Consider the following 27,785-nt stretch of genomic DNA (forward strand, 5'->3'; position numbering starts at 1 on the left):
AGCCCCCGCCTCGCTCGGCTGAGCAGCTCCGGTCCCGCCAAGGCTGGGGGGAGGCGGCCGCGCGCGGAGCCCTGGCAGGGACCGACTTCGGGCTGCGCCACCCACTCCGCTCCCCACCCCCGGCCGGCTCTCTTCCCGCTGCCCCCACCCCCAAGGCCCGGCAAGGGTAGCGGCAGCCCACCTCGCGAAGCAGGGGCGCGGGCAGCGGCCGAGCAGGCACGGACCCCCGGCGGGGAAAGGCGTCTGCTCAGCGTCCTCACGGGCCTGCCCCCGCCCCCCCCCCCGGTTTTCTTTCCAGCCGCAGTTGAGGCTCAAAGCAGCTGATGACGTCATTCCCGCAGACCACCCCAGGAGGAGGGCGAGGCCAGAGGCTGCAAGGGGCCCAAACCGGCCTTGCCACCTTCCAGGGAGACAGTGGAGATTCAAAGCAGGGTCACCCGGGGACACCATCTACTACTCTATGGACTACACTGCAGGGGATGCTCTGTTCTTGGAGGAGGGAGATGTACTGCAGCCCAAGCTCACTTCACATGGGGTCACTGGGGCCCCCAGGCGGGGGGGGGGGGCGACCAACGTGGCAGGCCTCACAGGGGCTGCAATGCCTACAGCTGAGGCAGGTTTCAGGTGGCTTGGAGAGATTCCTTCCCCACCTTTGGGAGCCTGCAACACCAGCCTCTTTCTTGAAGCCTGGGAAGGAACGCTCCGTTTCTGGGGGCCTTGACAGCAAGTGGAAAGAACTGGCCGAGACACGCAACGTGGGGGCAGCTGCTCACAGGGCCTGCCCTGGGCCTTGCTGGAGATGTGCTGCAGCCCAAGCTCACTTCACATGGGGTCACTGGGGCCCCCAGTGACCCCAGAACGGCTTCAGAGGCCTGATCCATTTGGTTTTCGTTTGCTCCCACTTCTTCAACAGCAGGAGGAAAGAAGCTGGCCAAAGGAGGCTGCAGCATCGCCAGGCTGCATTCCGGCAGTCAGGGCAAGGGGCTAGAGCCCACCTAAGCTTTGAGACCCTATGACATTCAAGGCGAGGAAAGAATGCAATGCCAGCCCCACACTGGAAAAAAAACCCTCATACTTTATGGAGGAGAATCAGCTTCACAGCCTTACAGTGAAGAGAATGCATTTAAAGAAGGCAAAAAATCAACATGAGAATCTGGATTTGTAACAGTCTGCCCCAGAACCACAAGAAGGGGGAGGAAGAGACAAAGGACCACCTCCCAGCCCCCCAGAAATAAATAACAAAGGTAAACATGGCATCAGCAAAAATCTAAACAGAATCTTAGGCAACATTCTTTTTATGGGAGGAAGAGGAATTATCCAACCACCAGACAGACATGGAACAGCCAGCCGAAATCCCAGCAGGCGGGGGCTGACCACCTGAGAACAGAAGCACCCCCCCACACACACACACAGTTGATCTGTAAAGCTATGATTATGGGGAGCACACATATGCACCCCCCACACACCTGGCACTGTTCTGCCTCCCAAAACATGGCCTCCAGCCTGTCATTTTAGGATGGAAGGGAAGGCCCCCCCGAAAAAAACACCAGAGCAGGCAGGCAGGCGACAGAGCTCAACCTGTCCATGTGGAAGGAGGGTTGGCTATACAAGAGTGGTGCCGACCAGTGATGGCCGACACGAGAAATTAGACCCCCGAGGCATACCAAGTAATCTGTGATCGGAAAATCAAAACAGGATAACGTGGCCATGTTGAACTGCCTGGCCAGGAGAAAGACAAACAAGCCCAACCTAGTGGGGGCAGAGAGGCAATCAACTCAGACAGCCTCATGAGGGATGCAAGGGGCAGGCCCATCCTGATGTCCAGGAACTGGGCACACAAGCATGTGCCTGGAGGGGAGCATGGGGCGCCTGAACCGCTGCTTCTGGCAAAGCCCAGGGGACTCCGTGGAGGAAGGCGCAAGAGGTCGCACCTGGGCCCAGGGCTCTGGCAAGCACCTTGTGGGCGGGCGCCTGGTCAAAGGCTGGATCGGCAGCAGCAAAGCTCCACAGTGGAGGAGACTGCAGGGCACGCAAACGTTTGGAAGTGCATGAAGGGAAAACCCCCAGTGGGGACTGTGAGCTTTGTAGCCCGGGATTCTGTGCTCACACTGGAGCCCAAAGCCATGCCTGCTGGCTGAACACGCCCCCCCCCTGCCCCCGCCACACACACACACACCCTTTCTCCCAATGGCGGCCACACACTTAACAACGGCAGAGTGACTGAAGTTCAGCATTCAGTTTTTTCTGTGCCTGCTGGTTGCCATCCCAGAAAGAGAGAGAGAAACTGTGGAAGTGCCCCTCCGTGGCCTCCCCTCTGGGAAGAGCCCCCAGTCCTCCCACCTACATACACCCTGCTTTGCCCCTGGAACACAAGTCATTCATTCAGTTAGCAGCAGGTTTGGAGTGCAGAAGAGACCCGAGGATGAGGAGGGGAGCCAGGTGCCTTCACAGACTCCCCTCCTGCCTTTTGGGAACCCGCAGTCACTGGTGCCCGGCAGCAGGGAAAAGCCCCCTGCGGAAGTCCAAGTCTCCCTGGCCCAGGAGCTGAGCAGGAAGGCAGGTGGCGGCAGCAGCAGCACGGAGACGCAGCAGGAGGCAGAGCGGCCTGGGAAGGAGGGCGGAGGAAGGCCTTCATTCAGCCGCAGAGATCCAGCACTAAAGAGAACAGATGAAGAAACAAAGGAAGGAGTTCAAAAAGGATTCCCAGCAAGTCTCCCCACGACCACCCACCCCCAACCGCCTCCAAAGGCTCACAAGTGACCAGCTTGCCTTTGATTCAGGGAGGGCACAGTGAACCAATGCACAAACACACAAGTGCCAATAGCGTCACAAGTGGGCACTATGCAGTACCCACCACCTTGCCTAGAGGGTGGACAGCATGCAGCCCGGCTCTCACTTAACTGGTGCCAAGACAGAAGAGGCTCCTATCATTGAATGCCATTTTGCACAGCAGTCCCCGCATGCAGAAAGCTAGGTGTCCAGGAGATTTCCAGCCCTATGTGATCTTGGCATCTTTGATTCAAGTAGGGCATGTTTTATATGAAAGAGCCTTCCTTCCTGAGATACCTTTTTGGAGGCCGGAGGGGGCCAAGGCCTTCACTTCTTGTCTTGGCCAGAACGCAACAATTCTCAGAAAAGGTGTGTTGGGGGAAGGGGGGGGCGTGTCTGACAACAAGCAGCAGCACAGCATCAGGCCAAGCACGGTCAGGGTGGCCTAGCAAGGGTTTGACTAGTGGGGTCTGGAAACGGCCACGGGAGGCGGCGTAGCTAGGAAGGGGCACTCCATAACTCAGGAGGCACAGAAACACACGTGGACCCAGAAGAAAGCAGAGAATTGGGGGTGGAAGCTCTCCCTCCACTGCACTCTACACCTCGCCGCTGCCCCCTGCCCCCCAGAATCCTACCTTCTTGGAAGAGGATTTCAAGGCCTGCTTTAGCAGTTACACTGCTGCCGGGTCTGCGTTTGTGTCCCACGCGGCTGCCGTAACTGTCGCAATGAAGCACCCCCGTACTGGATGCCTGAGCCCATCCGCTCTGGGTCCAGTTCACCTGTGGAGAGAAGGGGCAGAAATGGGACAGCTGATGGCTCTGACATTTCCCACATACGCAGCCATCTCTATTTTATCTATTTGGGGGTTTATAGGCCACCCTTCCCCACATAGGCTCAGGTCTCATGCCACACTGAATTTATACCCTGGGATCACATAACACAGCGATATTGATGTCTGTGGTTCCAGCCACCAACAACAAAGACACACCTGACTCTATTTTATTCAGGATGGTCCGGGCACATTTCAAGAAAGCTTCTTCCACGTTCTCTCCTGTCAAGGCGCTGGTCTCAAGAAACATCAGCTCTGCCAAGTTAAAACACAGATGCCAAATAAGCTCAGACCTCCTGGCCACGACGGTCCTTGCTGGGTCAGCTGAGTGGACCTGAATGGCGGCCAGCCCTCCCCTTCGCCCAAGGACTGCTCCCCTCGACAAAGGAGCACCCAGCCAATGGAGCTGGCTGCCACCCTATGCAGCCCCTGGCCACACGAACGCATGAAGCTGCCTCATACTGAATCACACAGCAAGCCAAAGGGGAAGGCCAAAAATGTTGTGGGGGCAGCCTGACCCTGGCACTACAGTGTAAATGCTTGCTGCGGCAGCATAAGAGACGTTTACAACAGCCCAGGGACACAAACAGCAGAGCCAGGGAGTGGTGTGGGAGCGAGACGGGATTCAGGAGCACTAGTGCATCTTGTGCCTGTGCCAAAGGGTGACCCTAGAGGTGGGGCTGATGGTAGCCAGACCCCCAAGCCCTTTCAGGCCAGGAACACCAGTCATGCCAGAAAAACCACAGGTCACTGCTATGCTGCAAAAAGAGCCCATCGGAGCAGCCCCACCCGGCTCTGGAAGCTGATCAAGCGGCTAGCCAAGGGGATTGCAGCAGCCACTGACACAGCTCCTGAGGCAGCCACGCTGGGCCACGCAAGAGGTCAGCAGACGTTCCTTGGGCTGCAGCTGATGCCTCCTGTGCTGCTGCCACTTTCCCCAAAATCTGCTGCGCCCGGTGCCATTTGCAAAACCTAGCCACCTGGCCTGTTGCAGTGCATCCAGTGCTGGATGAGCCTGCAGCTGCCGCCCAACAGGCCTCAGGCCATGCATCCGTGGAGCACAGTGAGGGCGGCCGGTGGTTTGGAGACGGGCGCCCCCCAATCAACTGTGATGTCCTCGTGCCTCTGTTAGGGGAAGGGAGAGGGGTGGAGGGGTTGGGGGGGAGAACAGGGAAGGTCCTGGCAAGTGGCAGCTTGCTTGAGGATGCACCTGGCACCCACTCCACAGTTGTCAGGGCACCATCAAGCAACACTACAGGGACTGTGCTTGCCCCCACCTACTGGAAGGTCCATTTCTGACTGGGGGATCAGTAGTCAGGCATCAAAGGCCCCAGCACTCCCATGGGGGTGGGGAGGGGGCGGCCTGGCAAGGGGGAGCTCCAGTGCTCCTGTCCACTCCCGCCTGCCCACCCTGCTTGGGGATATCGCCCAAGAGGTTGATTTGGGCCGCCCGTGTGGCCACGTGAGGGCTCGACACCATCCGAGCTTGGAGATGAGAGATGCCCGGGAGCGGCACAGTCAAGGAAATTGCCATCTAATCTGTTCTGATGCTGCTAGGTTTTATGAATTCTGTAAACTGTTTCTGGCTTAATTTAAGTTATTTTATGAAGTGTAATGTTGTTTCCGGCCACTGTGTGTAATATTATTTGGCCTGGTGTACACCGCCCAGAGCCCTTTGGGGGTGGGCGATCTAAAAATGTTATTCATTAATTAATTAATTATCAGATGTGCAATGGCAGGACCATCCCAGGCTGCTGATGTCCTTTCCAAGGCTTGGGATTGGTTCATTGGACCGGCACCCGGTGATCTATCCAAATGCAATGACCCAGAAGACTCAGAAAGCACTGCTGCCCCTTTTCCTTGTCTCGTGTGGATGCCGGAGCATTCATGTGGAGGAATGGGGGAATCAAACCTGCTCTGAAGGCAGGTTCCTCTGGGAGAGGGGACAGGTGCTGGGCATCAGGAAGGTCTGGGTGCCTCTACCTGTGGCACCTCCTCCCCGCTCTTCCACCCCCGATGGGTGGCAAGTGTCCAGTCTGTCAGGTTCCACCCCAGCTGTGCTGCCATTCCAGGGCCACGGACTTGCTTTTTGCTCCGCCATCTTGGAGTTAGCTGTGGCACCGCAATGTGCTTCGGGGGCAGCTCAGCTGGGCTATTGCTGTGCTGTCCTTGGCTGTGGCGCAGCTGCCTTCCCCTAGATCAGGGGTCTGCAACCTGCGGCTCTCCAGATGTTCATGGACTACAATTACCATCAGCCCCTGCCAGCATGGCTAATCTGGAGAGCCGCAGACTGCAGACTCCTGCCCTAGATTGTGCTGCCCGACCCTCAGTCCATCAAAGTCAGTCTTCTCTCCCCAGACTGGCAGCATCACCAACTGCCTGGTGAAGATGCCAGGGACTGAAACCAGGACTCCTGCTTGCCAAGCAGACGTTCAGCCACTGAGCCACAGCCAGAGCTCAGCCCACGATGGTGCCAGGATGGCACATGCTCACCTGGCTGCCACCTGGCTGCCCAGAAGAGGAAAGGGAGGCACAAGTCACTGCAGAGCTCCATGAAGCCCTCCCAGAGCATCCTGCTGCAGAGGGCCCAGGCCCGCTCAGCCCTGGGAATATCCCTCCCTCCCTCCCCGGCCCTTACCATTCTCCTGAGCAAACCGTGAGGCCTCCAAGAATGTGACTTCCCGGTCAGCATCCAGATCCTTCTTGTTCCCACAGAGAATGATGACAATGTTTGGGCTAGCCAAGGTGCGGGCATCGGTCAGCCAGTTGGTTAGGGCATTGTACGTCTCTCTGCTGCCCGAGGAGGAGGAAGAGGAGGAGGAGAAGAAGAAGAGTTTGGATTTATAGCCCCCCCCCCCACTTTCTCTCCTGTAAGGAAACTCAAAGGGGCTAACAATCTCCTTTCCTTTCCTCCCCCGCTCCCACAACAAACACCATGTGCGGTGGGTGGGTCTGAGAGCTCTGAAGAATTGTGACTAGCCCAAGGTCACCCAGCTGGCATGCGTTGAGAGTGCACAAACTAATCTGGTTCACCAGATAAGCCTCCACAGCTCAAGTGGCAGAGCGGGGAATCAAACCCAGTTCTCCAGATTACAGTGCACCTGCTCTTAACCACTACACCATGTTGTGCTAGAGGGCTGTTCCCCAGCCCTGGACAGGAACTCCAAGGCTCCCCCAACCATATCAATGCCCCTCTAGCACAGGACAGGTGTGACTTTTTTGCCACTATTCTCCTAAAAGCAACTAAAATCCTTGGCAAAAGACAAAAGGGTTCAAGAAGGTCAGGAGGAGCAGCCACTGTGGAGGCTCACCTGGTGATGTCATAGACTAACAGGGCCCCCGCTGCTCCCCGATAGTAGCTCCTTGTCACTGATCTAGAGAGAGGACACCAATGATCAGACAGGGTAAGAAAGATGGACTTTGCAGGGGTGGGGGGTGCTGCCTCTCCCCCTGCCCTCTCACTGGTGCTTCCAGGCAACGTTGGAGCTCCTGTAACAAGCCACAGGCTCCTGGCATTCCTGGGCACAGCAGGGAACCTGTAGTTAGGAGGGCCACTCCAAGAGAGACACTAATCTTTGAGGCGGCTTTGCCTTGGAGGTTCACATTCAATGGACTTAAAAGGATGAAGTGCAGGTTTGGGTAAGCAAAACCATTATTAGCTCAGTGGAACCTCGGTTTTCATTGGTAATCCGTCCAAAAAGAATCGATGAAAACCGAAACTGATGAAAACCGAGGAAAACTTTTCCATAGGAATCAATGTAAATCCAATTAATCCGTTCTAGGCACTCCAGAAGACATACCAAAAACACATTTTTTGGTGAATAAACATAGTGTTTAATGCTGAAAACAGTAACAAACAATAACACTAGGACCAGCTTTAGAGCCAGTGGACCAATGTCGCACCAGAAGGCTGTCCAAAGAGGTCTGTTTCTGATGCCTCTTTAAGATTTGTCTGAAATGGGGCAAGACGTTGTCATTAAACAAGCTGCAGACATGGCCTGCAACAGCTTCTTTCGGGTGATTTTTCTCCACAAACCCCTGCACCTGACTGCAAATCTTTGAAAACCGAGACAAATTTTTCACTGAAAAAATCGATGAAAACCGAAACCAATGAAAACTGAAGGCAATGAAAACCGAGGTTCCACTGTATTACTATTATTTTAAACAGGGCTGCACCATCAGCTGCCACACAAATCCCAGATTTTGCCCATAACCTTTCTGTCTGGACACAGGATCTGCATTTCACAAGCACCAGTAGGCACAACAGAGAAAGGTGCCAGGGCCTCCCACTGCTTGGACCCAAGAGGAAGATGTCTGTGGCCTCCCAAGACTCCTCCTTCACTTCCTTTCCCAGAACAAGTGCCCACCCCTTTCGCAGGCCTGCGCACATCTGCCACGGAGCTTCGTGGGTTTCTGTGCCTCACCTAAAGCGCTCCTGCCCTGCCGTGTCCCAGATCTGGAGCTTCACCGTTTTGCCACCAACGTTCACCACCTTTGATCCAAACTCCACTCCGATGGTGTGATTGGAATCCTGCTTGACTGCAGAAAAGGCACAATTGGAAGAAACCTCAAATAAGCAACGGGTCAGGAAAATGAGCGAATGACCACAGAGTGCAACAGACAGCGATCTGGAAAGGCAAGACTAACCACTGTGGGGCAGGAGGAAAGGAAAGCCACGAACATGGCCTATAGAAGAGGGGAAGCTGCAGGGGCTACAAACTAGTGGACCAAGAGGCCGGCAGCAGCAACCTCACCAATACCACTAATGGCCGATTCAAGGGGGGTGTCTGCTGCCAGCCATGAGGCAAAGGTGGTGCGGCCTGGTGCCACAGAGGAATGAAGCTGAGGAAGAAGGGGCTTGAGTCGCCAGGCAGACTTCTGACAAGGGGTGGGGAGCATCTTAACCAGCTGCCTCCATTACACACCTGCGGAAAGCAGAAGAGTATTAAGAATTAATTACAAGGAAAGGAAGGAAGTTCAGGAAAACTCCGCATGTTCACCCCTCCATGGCCCTCCCAGTGAGACATGAATTTTGACCTTAAAAGAGAGCACAGTGCTAGAGAAGAACAGCCAGATCATCCTGCTGCCAGGATGCTAACAGGTGATCTGTAGCAGGTTACTCTCTACAGCAGACCCACCTTTCTCCCAGCAAGCTGGACTACCTACAAAGTAGGGGAAACTGACAATGGTCCACTTTACATGGCTATTGTAAGGATCACTGAAATAACAAACATGTAGCTCTTTGAATCCCCTCAGAGGCTTTCCAGGACGCCGGCAAGCCTCAGCATCGGCTTACGGGAATGAGTTAGCCTCAGCAAAACCTTATACATGGATCAAGCTCTCCTGCTCCTGTTCAATTGCATTTGGAAGCAAGGCCTTCCTGGTGGTAGCACTGAGTACACAGAAAGGCCTCCTGGAAAAAGTTAGGTCCCAGCCTTCTATAAGGGCTACAAAACGCACCCTTTCAGATAGCATCTGGCCAACCAACTTCTTTCTGCCATGCTTAGTTTTTAGATCGTGCAAAGTGCCTCATGGCAAAGCAAGTGGAATGAGAACTCAGTCCCCAGAACCTTCTGCAGTGTCCCAAAAGGCCCTAGGACACAGCACTCAAGTCCCATGGAAAAGTTGTTTGGGAGCGGCAATCTGCTCTGGGCTGCCACACACCTTCTTTTGAGAATAAAAGAACCACCCAAGGCCCAGCAAAACACTCACATTTGTTCTCTATGAATTGGTGGAGGAGGCAAGACTTCCCTGTCCCAGCACTGCCAATCACAAGGAATTTGAAGAGGAAGTCTGGAGGGAGAACAACAGAACACAAACATCAGGTCACAAAAAAGGGGGCCGAGTGTCAGCAGGGAAGACCCAGCTGTTCAGGCAGCTCATGAAAGGAGCTTCATTCCATGTGAGCAATGGCCAAGATTCAGAACGGGTAGAGAGTGAAGTGACAAGCCAATCATGGGCCCACCCCCCAGCAGAACACACACACAAAGACCAGTTATTCCTCCTAAGAGTTTTGACAGCATCAGGTCCTCCAAAAGTCAACACTATCTGCTCCTTAAGGGCAACAGTTCCCTCTGCCCAGGCTATACTCTGTCTCACCAAAGGAGCAAAGTACAATAGTTTGGGCTGCAGCAGAAGTGCTTGATTCCGCAGTAGGAAAAAGTCCCGAAGGACTATGAGCAGGCAGGTAAGTGAGTTAGCGGTGAGTTGGGAAGGTAGGTGAGGGGCCCAGATTGATGTTGGAATGGTGGGGGGAGGGGGAAGGAAGGCTATTGCCAGGCCTGGTGGGAGAACCGTGACAAGCTTGACAGGGAAAAACTGCACAAAAAACTACATCTACCAGAATTCCCTCGTATAAGGAGGTCCAGGAAGCAGTGGCAAATGAATTCAAAAATCTCCTGAGATGTTTCAGTGAGACAGAGTATAGCTGCCCAAATCCTAACCCCCGGGGAGCAGTCACTGTCTTGGTATGAGCCTAAAGCTGGAGGAATGCCTCTCACTCCAAAGAGCCAGAAACAAGTTTCTAAGTGCCGGGCCCCACACCAAGCCCAGAAGAAACTCCAGGGGGCTGGTCTCACTGCGGGGGTGGGGATGGCTGGGAACTGGAGTAGCATCCTAGGAAAGCTCTTGCCATCAGCTGGAGCAGATTCCTCCTCCATGCATTTCAAGGACTGTCTTCTTGGGCATGCACACAATCACCACTTGCCCTGGCTGGGACAGGCTAGCAGTGCTCCCTGGAGCTTTAGGCATTTGTGCACGTCCTGCTTGCCTCAAGGCTGAGTGATGCATAAGGGGGTTTCCTTGTGGCTTTCTGTCTACACAAGAGATTGGGCTGGAAGACTCACACAGTTCTTTGGTCCATTCAGCAGAGACCAGGTGGTCCGTTACAGCAGCTTTTATTTGCAAGGAAGGCCCCTCTTATAATCACCAACATTAGCCACAAGAACTTGAAACCAAAAAGAAGAGCCCCACCCTGTTGTCTGGCCTGCGCCATTCTCGGCCTGGCATCTCACAAGTCCACACGAAGGTGACAGATGGCTTTGCCATTATCACTGCCCAAGGCTAAGGAGGCCTCCCCCTGCTTGCATGTAACTAGTGAAGAGAGCTTAAAACGTTCACTCTCATCTGCCTTCCTCTGAAGGAGTGAACTGCCTGTCCATAAACAATGTTTCTGTTCCCACTATCCTTTCAAATGCTGATATTATGTGAATGTGAGGGTGGGGGGATTATGGGTTGAACCATACTGTAACTTACCGGTATACACCAAGGCCAGAGAGCCAAACTTTAGCTGTCACGGTTCCAGTAAAGCTCTTGAAACCTTCTTGAGTCTTGCTTGATGATTGGAGTAACAGACCCTTACATTTAGCCGAAACTTCTGGATCCCCTTTTCTACTACACACAGGACTACCTACACTGAGTATGGCTGGGCGAAAGGAAATCCACACACTCCAATCCGCGACAGTGGGGTCGGGACAACAAAGGTAATGGGGCCCAGTAAGCGAGGAGGAGCGACCCACCAACCTTACCGCCCGAGAAGGACGATATCTACCACCCCCCACCCTGGATGCGTGGGCCTAAAACCCCCCAGTAAGGGAGCTTCTTTGGATGGGACTGAATAGGCCGATCCCCAGGGGCCCCGGGATCCGTGGCTGGGGCTGGTAGGCCCCAACAGGTGTTGGGATCGAGAGTGCGAGGGGACCCTTGCGGCATGAGATCGGTGGGACGTTCAAATTGAGCATGGCAGGGATCAAGAGGCTGGACAGTGGTGACGAGAGGCCGAGGTGCTCCAGCGGGAAAAGGATGAACTTCAAAGGGAGCGTGACCAGATGCGCCACAAGATGAGGGCCACGCAATGCCAGATGGACAACCTGAAGGCAGCACAATGTCAGGACCATGCCTGTCAGTGCCTTGATGTCTTGCTGTGTGTGAATTGTAAATGTTTCCCTGTTTCCCTCTTCCCTTCCTGGCAATCTCCTGGCGCCAGCCCACCTTCAAAGAGGTGTGAAAGTTTCCCAGGTCCTTTGACGCTCTGTAGAGTAATAGTAGTAGAAACTGTAGTGGACATTTGGTGTGGGGCAAAAAGGGGGGGGAGGGTGTGTGTTAAAGGATATAGGTCCTGGATCTGAGCTCTCTAACTCAGATCCTGATTAATATTGTTACTCTTTGTGCTACCTGGAAGAAACTGCTTTTGGACTTTCCTACGGTCTCTGTTATTTCCACATTCGAGAGTCTGACATTAAGCAGGATTTCAACTTGAGTTTCCTGGAACGGCCGCGACTTTCCTCGAATCCATGGTACCAGAATGGATGGAAGAAATGGCGTAGCCCCTCACTGGTGAACCACTTGATGAGGAAAGGAGTGAGGCAAGAATCCCAGTGAAAAGGACGAGACACCCCGTGACCCAGGAGAAGGATGCCCCGACCGACTGGCTGGCTAATCCCTCGGTATTTGGTGCAGCAAAGGAAACGCACCAACTGTGAGGCGAGCATGGGATCCCCCTACTCTTGGGCCCCCTCTCGGTGGCCGTGCTGGGTGGTGTGAGTCCACTTGGCTCACACAACCCATGGACTAGGACATTTACTTGGAGTGGGACCTGGCGGCGCATAAAAGCAAGTGGTCGCGGGTCCGGGTCCAGGTCCAGGCAAGAGAGCAGGGAGCCCCTGGTAGGCGCAACATGGAACTCCCTCTTTTTAGCCTTGGTCACCCGAGGCGGCAGCGTGGATTGGCCAGGATCCGTTGCATCTGCTGCCGCTGCCGCCTCCAGAAAGTGGGCAGCCTGTGCCTGGGCTACAGCCGCCACAGCCCCCATGGCGGCGACAGCGTTTGAAGACCTGTTTTGACAGGACGACGGAGACGCTGCCCTACTTCCTCGTGCAGGTTGAGGCGCATATGGAGAAGTATGGCAATGGCTACAAGGACGAGAAAGTACATGAGGTGGGGGCCCTCCTGGGGGGGTTGCGGCCGGCTGGTACGTGGGACTTTACAAAGGCCGGGAGCCTGAACTGCGCTCCTTTTTCCACTTCATGTTAGCACTGTGGCGGCAGTTCGAGGACCTGTTCAAGGAAGAGAAGGCCCGTGCCTGGTTGCGGCAGATCCAGCAAGGGTTCAAATCCGTGAGTGAGTACGTCTCAGAGTTCCGCCAGCTAGTCAGGGTGGTCCAGGATTGGCCGGAGCAGGTGAAGATCCACTTCTTCCGAGAGGGGCTTCACCCAGAGGTGGCACAGTGGGCCATGGTGAATGCAGAGCCGACCTTCCTGGTGGGGTGGTACATGTGGGCGGGCAAGGCAGAGGTCCGTCTGCACAGAGTGCAGTTACTGAAACAGCGGGGCAACCCCCCGCCGGCTTTCCCCGTCGGGGGGCACTTCTCCAGTTCGCAGTGGCAAGGAGGCAGGGGAATCTCTTTATGCCGGGCTGCGGCAGCGGCTGGGACTTTGCCTGAGTTGCAGTGGAGAGGGGCACATGGCGGCCATGTGCCCTAGCAAGAAAACCGACCCTCCGGTAGTCCCCACCAGTGGCGCAGCAAAGGCCAGGGTGGCTAAGGGTCCAGGGGAAAAGTCCCCGTTCAATAAGGGTTCGGGACTACAAGTGCTGGAGGCCGTGGTGGAGGCTTTTAGTTCAGCCCTCCTGAGGGAGGCAGGTGGCCTCCAAAAGTCCAGCAAGGTGGCGGCAGGGAAACGAGCAGTGATCTGTGGCCTGAAGTCGCGCCTTCGCTGCCAGAGATTCACCCTTCTAAGGGCGCGGAACTGAGGGTGAGTGGAACCAACAGCCCGTTCCTTCTTTCCATGACTGTGTCTAATCAGACTTGTGGGACTAGTGTAAGGAACCAGTAAGGACCAGGCCAAAAGTAACTGTTCAAGTTCTTTATTGAGCTGGCATTCTAAATTCGCATCTAAAGCTTAATCTCGCGAGGAACCTTGACCTCCCAAGCGTTTGGAACGCGGCCTCTTTACTAACGGGCTCCCCACCAGTTCCCGCCAACTGCAGATACTGGAAACACTCCCCATTCTGGGCGTCCCGCCAACCTTGTCAGACGGAAACCTTCCAAGGCTAAGCAGCAACCTTACACGCCACCTCCCTTAAGAAACATCCCCCCCTGGCTTGAAAGGAAAAGCTTTATGAAAGTGGCACAGCAAATTTCGAAAGCGTAAGAGCAATAATATCAGTAAGCATTAACTCATTGATTATGGTCCGACCCCTTTCGGTATCCCACCCATGGGCTCGCAACAAAGGTATTTGCAGGCGATTCTGAGACAAGCTGAGAAATCCAGGACAGCATCAATCTACGTGAATGTTTGCAGCGTCCATCAATCATGCGACTGAGGGGCGTTCCGGAGGGCTTCGTTGCCAGGCATGGAAGTGATCCTGGAGCTTCAGCAGAGCAAGCTTCTGGGAATGAAAAAAGCGGGGTGGAGTATTGCTTAATGAATCAAGCAAAGTCCAAGTTTAGCAGTAACATCATTAATAGCAGCTACAATCCTGAAGGGCCCAATGAATTTCTTGCCCAAGCTTGGAATATTTGTGCACATCCTAAAAGATTTCCATCTTAGTGGACCAAATAAACCCATTCCCTAACTTGTAGGGGAAAGTCTGTCCAGCGATGCGCTTGTCAGCTTGCATTTTTTTGGATTCTTGTGCTCTGGCCCGGAGACTGGATAGACTGATGGAATTCCCAACCCTCTACAAGGGTTTTGTATCCGATGGTGATGAATTCGGAGGCTTGGAGTGGCTGAAGAGATCCCAATAACGGAAATGGAGGAAAGGAGATCCCCTGTGACCACTTACCGAAGGCGTTTTGCGTGCTGCTATGGACTGGCATTATCAGAGTGCGTGTTATTCCACCAAATGGCAAGCAAATCAGTCCAACTGGTTCTGGTGGTAGTTAGTATAGCATAGCAAATATTGTTCTACTGATATTTCTGTTAGATATGCGTTCCGACTGGCGTCTAAAGGTCATTTTGCCCGAGTGTATTAGTCGGAAGCCACACGCCAGGTTGGACTCCCAACAACCCCAAAAACGCTTTCCAAAATTTCGAAAAGAATTGCGGCCTGCGGTCTATAGCCAAATTATCTTGAAACACCAGCGACGCGGAATGCAAACGGCGATAGATGTGTTGCTACGGGAATAACTTCCTGCCTGGTTAATTTGGGGGGCGGACGGAATGGTGGGACATGGTATAAAATGTGCTTTGTTTGGAGAAAAGATCCACCACCACGTTCCATTAAACGCCGTGTTGAAACATGGCTCCTCCGGGAGATCCGTCGATGAAGTCCATCGAGATAATCTGCCATGGACCGGTAAGCGGGTGTTGGGATTGGCTGCAATAAAAGACCCATCGAACGGTTTTCCATCGATTGGCTTAGCTTCCGCGATATATTTAGGGCAGTAATTCTTTTCACATAAAGCCTCTCAATGTCCCTTGTGCATTGAGCGCCACCAAGAACTAATCCCTCGCGTTAAAAGATACAGGGTTTTTAAAAATCCGACAATGTCCGCTGGCTTGGCATTACACTGGCCCGCCACTACGACTAACATTCCTCTGCGGAGGGAGGCGGGAGCATTACCTGCGAAGTCACCCGCTTTCTCCATACCGCACATCCTTCCAGGACCAAAGCGCGGGAGTCAGCAGCGCTTTCATCCTCTGGGACGGGCTGGCTCCCCGCCTCCCGGAGGAGTTGTAAAAAAGGCATGACAATGTCAGGATGGGTAGAGGGATGCACGGGAGGTGGAGCTGGATCGGGTTTCGTCTGCGACCTGGTGACCGCTAGCCCCAATTGAGACGGAGTTAGGACGGTTGCATTGATCGGCATGGCGGCGTAAGGACAGATCCATGGCAACTTCCAGAAAGGCGGGAGAGTGGTAATCACGCCCAACCTGTTCATTTTCCTCCAGGGGAAAAATCGGAAGCGGTGAAATTGAATCTGGAAAAGAAATCTGCCCACCGTAATTGTTTGGCTGACACATTGAGTGGGGAGTTGACAAAACCCGGACAGATTTTTTATGATCCAACCATACCTGGAAGGGGTGAGCTGCCCCTTCCAGCCAATGTCTCCACGTACTAAGGGCTTCTTTGATAGCCGCTGTTTCTTTGTCACCTACAGTCCAATTCAGTTCGGGGCCAGTTAGTTTCTTTGATAAATAAGCACACGGAACAAGTTTGTTGTTTTTATTTTTCTGCAAAGCCCCTAGGGCTTTGTCGGATGAATCCACATGAACCACAAATGGAAGTGTGGGATCAGGATGTCTTCGGATCGGCTCCGTGGTAAAGGTTTTTTTGAGCTGTTGGAATGCATGTTGGCATTCAGGAGACCAATTAAGAGAAGCTCCTGGTTGGTAGCCATGGGCCCTGTGCCTTTGGTGCGCAACAGATCAGTCAAAGGCAGAGCGATTTGAGCAAATTGGGGAATAAAGTCATGATAGAAGTTAGCAAAGCCAAGAAAGGACTGCAAATCTTTGCAAGACGAGGGAACCAGCCACTCTACCACCGCTGCCACTTTGGCAGGATCCATTTCCAGACCCTCAGCGGAGATCCTATAACCTAAGTAGTCCAGTTTGGTCTGATGAAAAGCACATTTGGGTAGTTTGACAAACAGCGAGTTATCAAGGAGACGTAACACAGAACGAACCAACTGGACATGGTCTTCCTCAGTTTTAAATAAGTACATCATCCAAATACACCACCACCCCCTTAAAAAGCAAGTCTTGAAGGACATCGTTGATTAAAGACATAAAAGCCCCCGGGGCTCCATTTAACCAGAATGAAGGATTAATACGAGATATTCATATTATTGGCCAAACTTGAAGAGTATTGAACGAAAGTGAGACGTTCAAAAACCATCACAATAGCTATTTTGCACCCTATAATAGGCTTCGGCGCAAATCCAATTTCCCTAGGTGAAAAGCCGTCCCGGTTCCAGGGTGTCGTGAGAAAGCAACTCCTTAATCAATAACGGCAGGGGGTATTGATTTGATATGGAAACAGCATTTAATCCTCATAATCGGTACACAGTCTCTAAAGAACCATCTTTCTTCCAACAAAAAGAACAGGCGCAGCTGCAGTGCGCTCTGGTTGCTTCGGCGTAATGAATCCTCTGGATGGCCTCTTATCCAACAACGCGACAATTCAACCCTACCTGCGGGACTCATTCTGTAAATTCTTCCTTTTGGGAGCTTGGCCCCGGAACTAGGTTAATTTTACAGTCAGTATGGGGTGGCAATTGATCGCACTCCCCTTCTTCAAACACTCAGGAGAGATCCCAATAGGGTTTAGGAACGCCGAGCAAGTCCAGTGGAGGGGCAACCTCTAGAGTTGAAGAAACCAGCTGAGCGTTGGGCCCTTCCTGCATGTGGCTCCCACACGGTGGATCAGTGACTCGTACTATGGGTGGAGCCCAGCTAATGGCAGGATCGTGAGCCTCCAACCATGACATTCCCAAAACGATGGGGTGTCTAGCCACCAGAGCTAGAATTAAGCTGCGCCTTTCCCAATGCTTAGCACAATGCAGCAGGACAGGTTCAGTTTTAAAACGAGCCGGACCCTCTCCTCCCAACGGGCTACCATCTATTTGAGTGAACGGGATGGGTTTGGCTAGGGGAATGCGTTCCAAGCCCAATTCCTCCGCTATTTGGGGGCGCATGAGGCAATGGGAACACCCGGAGTCCACCAGGGCTCGCGTAACGATAATGGGTATTTTTGGCTGGGTTAGTTACACCTAAGTCACTTCAAAGGTAATGGGGCACACCCCTGCTCACTCACTGGCGTCTTTGGGAGGCTCTTGTAGGCTCCCTCTGCCGGGGCTGCGGTGAGAACAGCCGTCCAACTGCCATGAACTCTTCTTCGTCCACATCAGGTTCTTTGGATTCTTCCACCGTCAAAGCCTTAGGACCATACAGCCCTGGCCTCGGCTCTTGAGTGGGTTATTATTGGATTTCCAAGGCGGTTTTAGCGGTCGTTTTCTTTGTCGAGGGCCCGAGGACTGGCTCGGGTTTCTTTGGGCACTTGGCAACGCCATGCAGACCAAAGGTTCCCCGCAGTAGAGGCATAGTCCCAGGCATTGGCGCCAGTCAGAAGTAGATTTGGGTGTCACTACGTTTCCAGTAGGTTTCTTCGGGGGAGCCCCTGGTTGTTTAGTTGGCTGGGTTTTTCCTGGGCCCCCCTTGGATCATGTAAGTTGGCCAGAGATGAGGCTGCCCACTTCGATCCATTCTGTGACGGTTTGGGGTTCATTGTGCATGACAGCCCATTTGCACACACACACAAGCCTTTATTGGCATATAAAACAGAACAAAATTTTAAAACAAAACAAGGTTAAGAAATACAGTTAAAATTACTAATTTCCAGTATAAAATTTGCCACAGTTTCACAAAAGAGGACATCAGAGCTGTTCAGGAGATTGGGTATCTTATAACACTCATGCCACTGAGAACATTGCAAGAAAATGGAATTCATGTATTTCATGCGTATCTTATTGTATTTAGGGCATAGAAACAAAGAATGGTCAAATGTTTCAACCGTAGTCATATCACATGAACAAACTCTTTTAGAACGTTCCATATTCTTAAATCTTCCCTCCAGCAGAGCTGATGGCAGCACATTACATCTTGCACTAGCCAAGGCTGCCTCCTCTGGGTGGATTATTAATCAGCTGAGACGCAGAGATATGCTGCCATAATTCCATCACCTTCGGATGGGATTAATAATGTAGTCGGAGAGCAAGGTTGTCTTGGCCAGCAGCGAGTTCAAATCTATGAAAATCAAAGAGATCCAAGGAGGCCTCATTCTTTAACTTCAGTCTGAAGGTTTCCACCTTTGTGGGAGCATATAAGGAGTGATTCCAAGGGGAAACCGAATGATAGGGCTTCAACCTTTCTAAAGATCAAAGTATACCATTCACTGAAATAAAGTGAATCTGATAACAGAGAGGGAATATAAGCTGTTGGATGCCACTAGAAAAATGTATATGCAGCCAATATTTTATGGCCCCTCTTATTCACGCCAAGGTTTCTAGAGTTGTTTGGCTTTACCATCTCAATGCTGCATCTAAAGGCGCACATCTAGGGAGCCCCATTAGTTCTCCGAAGGAATTTGGAATGTAATCACATTAAAATGATTTATTTATTGTCAAATCCAAATGGGGAACAGTACAGTAGCAAGGAGCCAATCCTAGCCTCAAAAACCTTCAAAGCCAGAGAGGAATGTATTGATTGCCTTTTACTGTAAAAAAAGCGCCATATATTGCTGCTCAGTGTTGGTATGTACGAGGTAGTTACCTGCTAGTCACCAGGTGAGGACCATGAGAAATTATACCTCGTAGTCAAATGCCAAGGTATCAGAAATATTTGACCTGTTCAATTTTGTGGCCCTTAATTCGCCAGGACATGGGCTTCCAACTCTTAGCAAAAATGAGAAGCTCTTAGTTTTAGCATAGTTGAATTTCCAGTGCTGTTCTCTCTTTGCAATAATTAGCAAAACTGTACGTTAGGCGTTTAAGGCCAATACTGGACAAGGACAATAATACTGCATCATCTGCATACAACATTAAAGGAACATGGGTAAGATGTAATTTAGGACTATGCCCATTCACAGACACCAATATATTTGGAAAATAGAATAGTTAAACCACCAGAAGGGCGTCCATATTTTTTTACTCTAGAAGTGCTAAGGCAGTGTGAGCGATAACCATTAAGGGTTATATCAGTAGATGCCCAAGGTTTCTTGAAGTAGGATCAAATAAAATTCTTCCTCTCAAATAGGAAATAAAACCAGGATTGATACTCCTCCTGCTCCAACCAGCAACATTCCAGGAGAGGAAATTCAATACCTGGGGAATTTCTCAGTCAATTACCAGCACCTAGGGACACAATATCGAGATTACATTTTGTTGAATACAACCATTTTTTTTAAATTAACCAAATTAGCTGATGGTGGAGACAAAATTGTGTCAGACCTAGCATTACTCGTATGATGGACAATAGCCTTTGTTGGAAGCTTAAATACAGTATCTGGAAAGTCAGCAGGAGGATTTGATGAGCTTGGAGACCGGTTTGCATTTGAACAAGACACTTCCTTATCTAAGTTCAGCCCATCGGGAGCCTTCATGATATTGATGAATTGTAATCTAGTTCCTTCCAGTCTGTCAACCACATTTTTCTGTTCCTCCGATGATAGTAATCTGAAGTCAACAAGGGCCTCTTGTACTAAATTAGCTGGCATCAGTGAAGGAGACAGTGGCATCAGTGAAGGAGACAAGGTCAGACAGCCCATTTGCAAATTTCGGGATCCACTGCTTCATAAAAGTACTCACATTTCATACGATCGGGCCAGTCAGGTATTTTGCTGGCAGCCGCCCAAAATTGGCGTGCGAAATCAGCGAATGGACGTCCACCCTGCTTAATGGTCTTAAGGGTTTTTCTAGCCTTTTCGACTACATCTCGGTCTTCAAAGCGAAGTCAGAGGCCTTGGAGAAGTTTTGCTAGAGTTCAGTTCATCCGCCTCCAACTCAAACAATTCCACGAACCATTCAGCCGCCTCCCCATCAAGAACAGAACCAATATCCCTCACCTTCTCCCTTTCAGACCGATACAAATAATTGTATTCCTGCATGTGCGCGTCCAGCTGCAAGATGAAATAGGGCAATTTGGACGCTGTTCCATCGAAACGGGCTGGGATACGTGGTCGAGGTTGGGGACGGGCGAGTGGAACCAATGGAACCGGAGGTGGTTGAATCGGTGGTTGGTGATGTTGCGGAGCTGCGCGGGGAGCGCCGGTGGGTTGCTGCACCGGAGGCCGGGGTCTGGTAGGTACCTGGGGACCTGATTCCATGGCTGTTTGGATGGTAAGCCTGCGTTGGAGATCCGCTGCCATCATTCTTTCCTGGGCTTCTAGGTCAATAAGTTCTCATTATTTGTGAAGGAGGGCCGCTCGCTGTCTATCCAGCGCCTCGCGTTCTCGTTGGAGTTGCATGCGTTCGGCCTGTTGTGCCGCAGACCCGTCGGTGTTCCGCTGATGTAAGGATCGGAGGTGTTGCAGCTCCTGTAGTAATTCTTGTTTAGATTGCTCCGCAGCTTGCAACAGTTCGCGTTCCTGCTGCTCGCGATCCTTTTGAAGTTGGAGATAGAGAGCTTCTTTCACGTTCAAATTCTTGATGGAGTTGGAGCCGCTGCTGCACTCGGTCATCAATCAAGGCTGCACGGGCCTGTTGCCAGTCTTGTTTGGCCCTTTGCAGTGCTTCATGCTGGGCATGGAGGGTGAAAGGATCCAGGTCTTCGTCTGGAGTTCCCACATCACCACGTCTAGATGAGGAAGCCCCGGGAGGGTCAGGAGGATCGGGAGGCTCATCCAGCACATCCTCCCCTACTCCCGGGCAGAGTGAAGGGAGTCCGGGGCGCGAAGCACACGGATTTATCAGTTCCTCACCCTCCTCGGTGGCAGGCGAGGCAGCTAGGTCTCCCTTTAGGGACATATCAGAGTCCATAGATCCTCTACGAGATTTTGGTCAAGCTCCTGTACTTTCCCAGTATTTCACCGGGCCTGGCTCTTCAAAATATCGATCCAAAAATCTCTCCATCGATTCCCGAGTGGTGCCATGAATGGTAGACATCCCGATTTCCTCGGTCACCACCTTCATGACAGGTTTGTAATCCACACGGCGACGTGTTGTAATGTGCGTGTCCACCGGGGCACGATCCATGGCCGCACCGCCACTGGTATCCAAGAGCTCACGATGGGATGCGAGGCACCCCGCCGAAACAGTGTGGCAAGTCGCCATCAGGGTAGCCTGGTCAACCTGTTCTTGCAGTTGAAGGAAAGCCACACTCCGACTGAGTCGAGGCCGAGACAGAGCTACCAAAGACAGAGGTTCAGTCTCCACAACCGAACCCTCTGGGCAGGTGGAGTCAGGGGAGTTAGTAACAGGGTCCTCTTTGGGGACCACCATCATCACCTCATATTCCGAATTGTACAGACCCCTGAACCCCAACCTCTTCATGTCTGCAAGCGGCAGAGCACGACAAGACGTCAGGTAACATTTGGCAATTTTCAAAACGTTGACTGAGTAAAAAAAGTGAGTTCCCGCATAATGTAAGGAACCAGTAAGGACCAGGCCAAAAGTAACTGTTCAAGTTTTTTATTGAGTTGGCATTCTAAGTCGATCACAAGCAAAGCGGGAACTGACCTCCCAACGTTCGAACAGCCTCTTTTACGGGCTCCCCACCAGTTCCCGCCAAAGTTAGATAAACACCTGTAGTTCCCATCCGAAAACCACATTGAAACAGTTTCACACAGACAAGCAGGAGAAACAGAAGATACAGATACTAGAAACTGCAGATACTGGAAACACTCCCCATTCTGGGCGTCCCGGAAACCTTCCAAGGCTAAGCAGCAACCTTACACTAGTGTGCAGACGCAGGCACTTGTTGACTTAGGGGTGCACCCACTGCCTAATGCAGCCGTCCCTAGTAGCCCAGTTGGGGCTGCAGTGGGTCCCCCTGCACTGCCCCATCCTGTTCAAGCAGATGGACGGGGGCACATTGGGGGGCGCATCGGACGGAGCCAGTCCTTCTCCAATGCGGGGAGCACTGGGAGGAGCGGCGGTTCATCATCGCTGAGGAGTGCCTTGGCTACGGGACCACGACCCCAATATCTCCTGGTCCTCCAACTCTATCCGATTTGTTGACCCCCCCCCTCCTTGTGGCAACCATCTATCCGGTCTCCTGCTGCTGCAGGTGGGCCCCCCCCCCACGAGGTGGCTGTGAGAATGCTGGATGTCTCGGCCATCTCTCGACCCTACCGCGAGTGCGACAAGCTGCTGCCCCACCATAAGACTGATTGTAAGATCAAATTACTGCCCAGTGCTAAGCTCCTGAAAAGCCGTCTTTACCCCATGAGTCCGTCGGAAACCCAGGTACTTCAGGAATTTTTGGACAAAAACTTGAAACGGGGCTTCATAAAAAGGGTAACCAGTGATTTTGCCACTCCTGTACTGTTTTGTGGCAGAAGGATGGCTCCCTATGACTGTGCAGTTGGCCAAGAACGTGAAGTCTGTACATCCTGTTTTTCATTGCAGCCTCCTCAAGAAGGCGCCTCCCCCGGACGACTGGCACCTTCGGCTGGCGGTGCCAGCCCCTATTTTGATGAGGGGCGAACCTCACCATGAGGTGGAAGAAGTCATAGACTCTTGGGTGCATCATGGCCGGTTTCAGTACCTGATCGCGTGGACCCATTTCCCGGCAGGGGACAACGAATGGGTCGATTCCGAACATGTTCGGTCCCCTCGCTTAGTGAAGGCGTTTCACCGGGCTTACCCCGATTGCCCGAAAGGGGGGGAGGTCTTATTGTAAATGTTTCCCTGTTTCCCTCTTCCCTTCCTGGCAATCTCCTGGCGCCAGCCCACCTTCAAAGAGGTGTGAAAGTTTCCCAGGTCCTTTGACGCTCTGTAGAGTAATAGTAGTAGAAACTGTAGTGGACATTTTGTGTGGGGCAAAAAGGGGGGGAGGGTGTGTGTTAAAGGATATAGGTCCTGGATCTGAGCTCTCTAGCTCAGATCCTGCTTTATATTGTTACTCTTTGTACTACCTTTTGGACTGTCCTACGGCCTCTGTTATTTCCAAGTTCGAGAGCCTGACACACAGAACCCCCCGGTCCAGGCTCCAGCCCAAGCAGGCACCATAGGTGGCAGCACTGCCACCAGTGCGGCAGCCGGTGGAGGAGGGGCTGCTCTGGTGGTGCTGGCACTTCCAGCCCCAAGACTGAGGAGGAGAAAGGAACTGAAAGCAACTTTTGAAGAGGACCCTGAAAGCCTGCCCTACTTCCTGGTCCAAGTGGGAGCCGACATGATGAGCCGACTGATGGTGAGTATACCAACGATGCTGAACGGGTATACAACATTGGAGGAGCCCTCCTTGAAGGAGAAGCGGCGGCCTGGCTGGTGGGCCTCTTCAAGGAAGAAGCCCCCAAGCTCTGTGACCTCGACCGTTTCATGGTCTCCCTGTGCCGCCGTTTCGAGAACCCTTTCCTGGAAGAGAAGGCAAGGGCCCGCTTACAACGCCTACACCAAGGGTCCAGATCGGTGACTGACTACGGGGCCGCAGGAACTCCGAATGGCTGGCAAGTCCACCTACAGGAGACTGGTCCGAAGATGTCTTATCTTCATCCAGCATGTTCATGGATGGTTTGAGCAGCCACCCCTCCACGCCCAGCAGCCGGGGGATAGTCTCCGATAATCCCGAAGGTGTACTGAGACTTGAGTAAGGTGTTTGAAGAAAGAGTGTGACAAGTTACCCTCTCACAAATTGACTGCAGAATCGAGCGTATCCCAGCCAAGTTACCAAGAGCAGGATCTGCTCCATGAGCTCCAAGGAGGTGACCACCCTATGGGAAATCCTGGACAAAAACTTAGAATGTGGATTCATCCGACCAATGACTTCCCACATTGATTAACGAGATTATGTATGACATTGTTTGGGGGTGGGGTGGGGTGTTACCTGGATGCCTCCGATGTAACTATGGCCGCTGCCTTGCGGGCCCGGATCCTTGCTCATGTGATGCATGAGAAGAATGTCTCTTCTGGGGAGCCACACTCACCACTTGAAACAAGCTTCTCCTTTGCCCTGAAAACCTCTCCAGCACCAAGCTTTCTCCTCCTCCCCACCCTCCTGATCTCCCTTTCTAGGAAAACACTGGCTCTCTACAAGAGACAAAGCAGCAAGGACATCCAAGACAGCACAATTTTGTCTTTGGAAGGCAAGGCCTCCAAGACCCCAGCAAAAGAAACAAGCAGCCACCCAAAGAAAGTTGGGCCGGGGGGGGGGGGGGCGGCGATCCAACAGCTTGTTCAATGTTACACTCTAAAATGAAAACCTGGGAGGGCCCAGGAAAATCGAGGGATTTCTTAGCATTTTTTGTGTTGCACGTGCCTCAACCTGTTTGTTTAAATACCCCCACTACATTTATTTGCCTGTGATAAAACTGTCAATTGATTGAGCCTGCCCAAAACAGCTCATTTGCTACAAATGGCATAAGCTGCACGTTTGACTGTACAACACAGGAAATGCTAACTAGGCCAGACCAACTACTGGAAACCTACCATCTGGCCACCTGAATTAAAATTCAAGAAGGGCAGAGGAAATCAATGACTCAGCACATATGTAAGTATCTTGCCAGGTCTACCTTTCCAAAGCACTGCTGCACCCACTGGTCACTGGGGTGGAGGGGTTTTTATTTTCTACAAGGGCAACAACTACATTCCATTCCCGCTTCCAACTGCACATGCCAGGTTTAGAAGCAAATGTTTCCCTCCTGGCCAAAGTGGACATACAAGCAAGCAGAATTACAGACTGTGGGGTGGGGGGATGATGGCAGATACAGCAAATGCTGGAGGCCCTTGCCATGATGGAGCCCCAAGAAATTTTAAGGGTAGTCAGAACTAGATTATTTAATCAAGAGAAGCAATTCCTAATGAGCTAAGCAAGAAAAACGTGCTCCCCTTTGTTTTTGGGGAAAAATGGCCACATACCTAGTGAATATCACTGATCGGTGGGTCCTCACCAGAGCCAGATGCAATGTTTACTCTCCAGACCTGGCACAAGACCAGTATGGGAATTCTCCCTTGTCCGACAGAGTATGCCCACATTGTCCAGCTCGTATTGAAACACTTGAACATATCCTGTTCCATTGTCCAAAATATGAGTCGCTCAGGGAAGCCCTTCTGCCACAGTACATACATAACTGCTCTCCTAACGATGTTATTGTTAAATTACTTAACAGGAATTATCCTTGGATGCTAGGAACTTCAGATGCTAGGATCTGCTGCAGGCTCTGCTTGTAAGGGAAATTTAATCTGTTCTGTCATAATTATTGTTTTATGATTTTATTTTGATATTTATGCCTAATAAAGAAGAAGAGTTTGGATTTATATCCCACTTTCTCTCCTGTAGGAGACTCAAAGGGGCTGACAATCTCCTTGCCCTTCCCCCCTCACAACAAACACCCTGTGAGGTGGGTGGGGCTGAGAGAGCTCCTAAAAGCTGTGACTAGCCCAAGGTCACCTAGCTGGTGTGTGTGGGAGTGCACAGGCTAATCTGAATTCCCCAGATAAGTCTCCACAGCTCAAGCAGCAGAGCAGGGAATCAAACCCAGTTCCTCCAGATTAGAATGCACCTGCTCTTAACCACTACGCCACTGCTGCTCCCACTGCTAAAGGTCTGTTAAAGGTCTTGTTGTTGTTACAGCAAATGGTATTATTGCTTCCCCACTTAGTAACGGGCAGCACCACCCAAGGAGTGGACACAGGCAAACCCTGTCCTCACATATGCTGGTAGGCAATTATGCAGTCTAAGAGGAAGAAAATGTCCCGTCCCCCCGCCCTTGAAACAACACCTGCCGTGTTATCTTTATGCAACTATTGCTTCAGTCTGTAACAGAGAGACAGATCAGTGAAAGAGAAGGTCTAAAAAATCCTCCTAATGTTCATACAAATTACACTTTCCCGAATCCTACTTGCCCTGGTTGGAAAACACAACAGGCAGCCTCATGTTCAGATGGAAAGAAAATCAGATGGGGTTAGGGTGAGTCTCTTTTTTTACAAAAGCGAAAAGTGTGGGGAAGGGTAGCCACCCACCCCCCAAGTGACTCATCTTGCTGCACTCTGGTGCTTGAAGCATTTCTCTCCCAGCCTGGCTCCAATGCTGGATCTGAAGCACCAGAACACCATGTGGTAAATTCTGTGGGGATCGGCAACAGAGCTCATAGCCTGCACTTGCAGACATTTAAAACCAGACCATACCTTGCTCATGCTCCTTACACATTGTCAGGTGGACATTGGTGGACAAAGGTGACCATTATTGTTTACTCTCTGAACTCACTGGCAGCCAGGCACTGCCCAAAACAGGCGAACGGCAGTGCTCAGAAACAAAACCTAAGGCAGCCGTGGCCTGTTTGCTGAACCAGGCGCCCTTAATATGCCCTCTCCTCCATGGCAAGGAAAACTCTTCTCAGCTTGTGAAAGTGGGACCTTTTTCTCCCATCCGAAATCGGCAAGGAGGGTCCCCTTGAAATATCCATGGCCCCAAATGCAGGAAATATGGTCCTCCCCACCAGCCAGTGTGGTGAAGTGGACGGAGGGGCAAATGAGGACCTGTGAGCCAGGTGGGCATCACCAATTTCACGATGGCTGCTGCCTGCTGGCCGACCCTGGTCCCACTACTCAGCCAGGCCTACCTCGCAAGACTATTGTGCGAAAATGGAAGAGAGCAAAGAGAAGCGCTTGGTGGGGTGAGAAGCAGAACACGGAGGAGGCGGCGACAAGGGACCCCCGGAACTGGCAGAAGCACGGAGGGGAAAGCGGTCCCCGGATTGGTTTTGCTGGACAAGTAGAAAGACCCCCGGCCCGTGGGGAGCGGCTGCGGCCACCTCTGACCAGGGGCCTCCTACTTCCTCCGCAAACGAACCAAGCCCCCGCCCCGCCCCGCCCGCCCCGCCCCGCCCCCCGGGGCCCAAAGAAGCCGCAACTCGGGAGGAGCCCGGGGAGGGGGGGAAGAGTTCCCCATTCGCGCCCTCCCCTCCCGTCCCGGCAAGGCCCCCGGAAAGCCCCCCCCCTCCTCCTCCTCCTCCTCCTCCTCCTCCTTTACCGTAGGTCTCGGACATGGCTGGGGTGGGCGAGGGCGCCCCCCTCTCTCTCCGTCTCTCCCTCTCGCTTCCGCCTCCCTCCCTTCCCGCCGTCCGCAAAAGGCTCGCGCAATATGGCGACGGCCTGGAGGCCCGGCTCGCCTCCCTCTGCGACAGGCGCACGGGATATGACGTCAGGGAGCTCGGCGGGCGGGGCTCGGAGCCCGCTTCGTGGGCGGCGGCGGCGGCGGCGGGTGAGTTTCGCCTGCTGCTTCGTCTGTCGCCGCCGCCGCCGGAGCGTCTCCGAGCACGTGAGCCGAGGGTCCCAGAAGAGCCGCCCGGGCGTGGCGAGGGCGGGGCCTCTCAAGGGGGGGGGCAGTGGCGTCTGCCTGCCTGGGAGGAGCGCCTCTCGCGGCCCCGTCCGGCCAGCCGAGATGGCCGCTGCTTCCGCTGCTGCTGCAAAGTTATGGACCCTCAAAAGGGTAGCCCCCATCTCCTTAGCAAAGAATGTGGGATGGGGGTACCCCCTTTGAGGGTCCATAACGTTGGACCCCCTAAACCAAACTGCATCAAACTTGGGGGGGGG

The 27,785-nt window shown here is 52.6% G+C and overlaps 1 protein-coding gene across 5 annotated transcripts; it reads right to left on the bottom strand.

Annotated features, from left to right (window-relative positions):
* Positions 1-1,055: 1,055 nt before the first annotated feature.
* On the bottom strand, positions 1,056-27,534 carry RAB4B (RAB4B, member RAS oncogene family). Of its 5 annotated transcripts, none has more exons than XM_048493078.1 (9): positions 27,223-27,520; positions 9,312-9,392; positions 8,354-8,524; positions 8,024-8,138; positions 6,911-6,973; positions 6,238-6,389; positions 3,759-3,854; positions 3,405-3,549; positions 1,056-2,655 (listed from the first exon to the last, which is right to left on the bottom strand). In XM_048493078.1, the coding sequence occupies exons 3-8, from the start codon at positions 8,496-8,498 to the stop codon at positions 3,434-3,436; spliced, it is 687 nt and encodes a 228-aa protein (XP_048349035.1). In that variant the 5' UTR covers positions 8,499-8,524; positions 9,312-9,392; positions 27,223-27,520; the 3' UTR covers positions 1,056-2,655; positions 3,405-3,433. The 5 variants fall into 5 exon arrangements, with proteins under 5 accessions (XP_048349035.1, XP_048349034.1, XP_048349039.1 ...); XM_048493077.1 differs by having other exon boundaries at positions 6,238-6,392; positions 27,223-27,513; XM_048493082.1 differs by lacking the exon at positions 8,354-8,524 and having other exon boundaries at positions 6,238-6,392; positions 27,223-27,534.
* Between the last annotated feature and the right edge of the window lie 251 nt (positions 27,535-27,785).

Source organism: Sphaerodactylus townsendi, linkage group LG04, assembly GCF_021028975.2.
Source record: "Sphaerodactylus townsendi isolate TG3544 linkage group LG04, MPM_Stown_v2.3, whole genome shotgun sequence".
In the NCBI taxonomy this organism is placed as follows: Eukaryota; Metazoa; Chordata; class Lepidosauria; order Squamata; family Sphaerodactylidae; genus Sphaerodactylus; species Sphaerodactylus townsendi.

Coding starts and splice junctions, on each gene's coding strand:
- RAB4B (XM_048493077.1), bottom strand. CDS start 8,498: ATGCTCCCCACCCCTTGTCAGAAGTCTGCCTGGCGACTCAAGCCCCTT. Junction 8,139..8,353: donor ATCGGCCATTAGTGGTATTG/GTGAGGTTGCTG, acceptor CCTTTTCTGCAG/TCAAGCAGGATTCCAATCAC. Junction 3,855..6,237: donor ACGGTTTGCTCAGGAGAATG/GTAAGGGCCGGG, acceptor TTAACTTGGCAG/AGCTGATGTTTCTTGAGACC.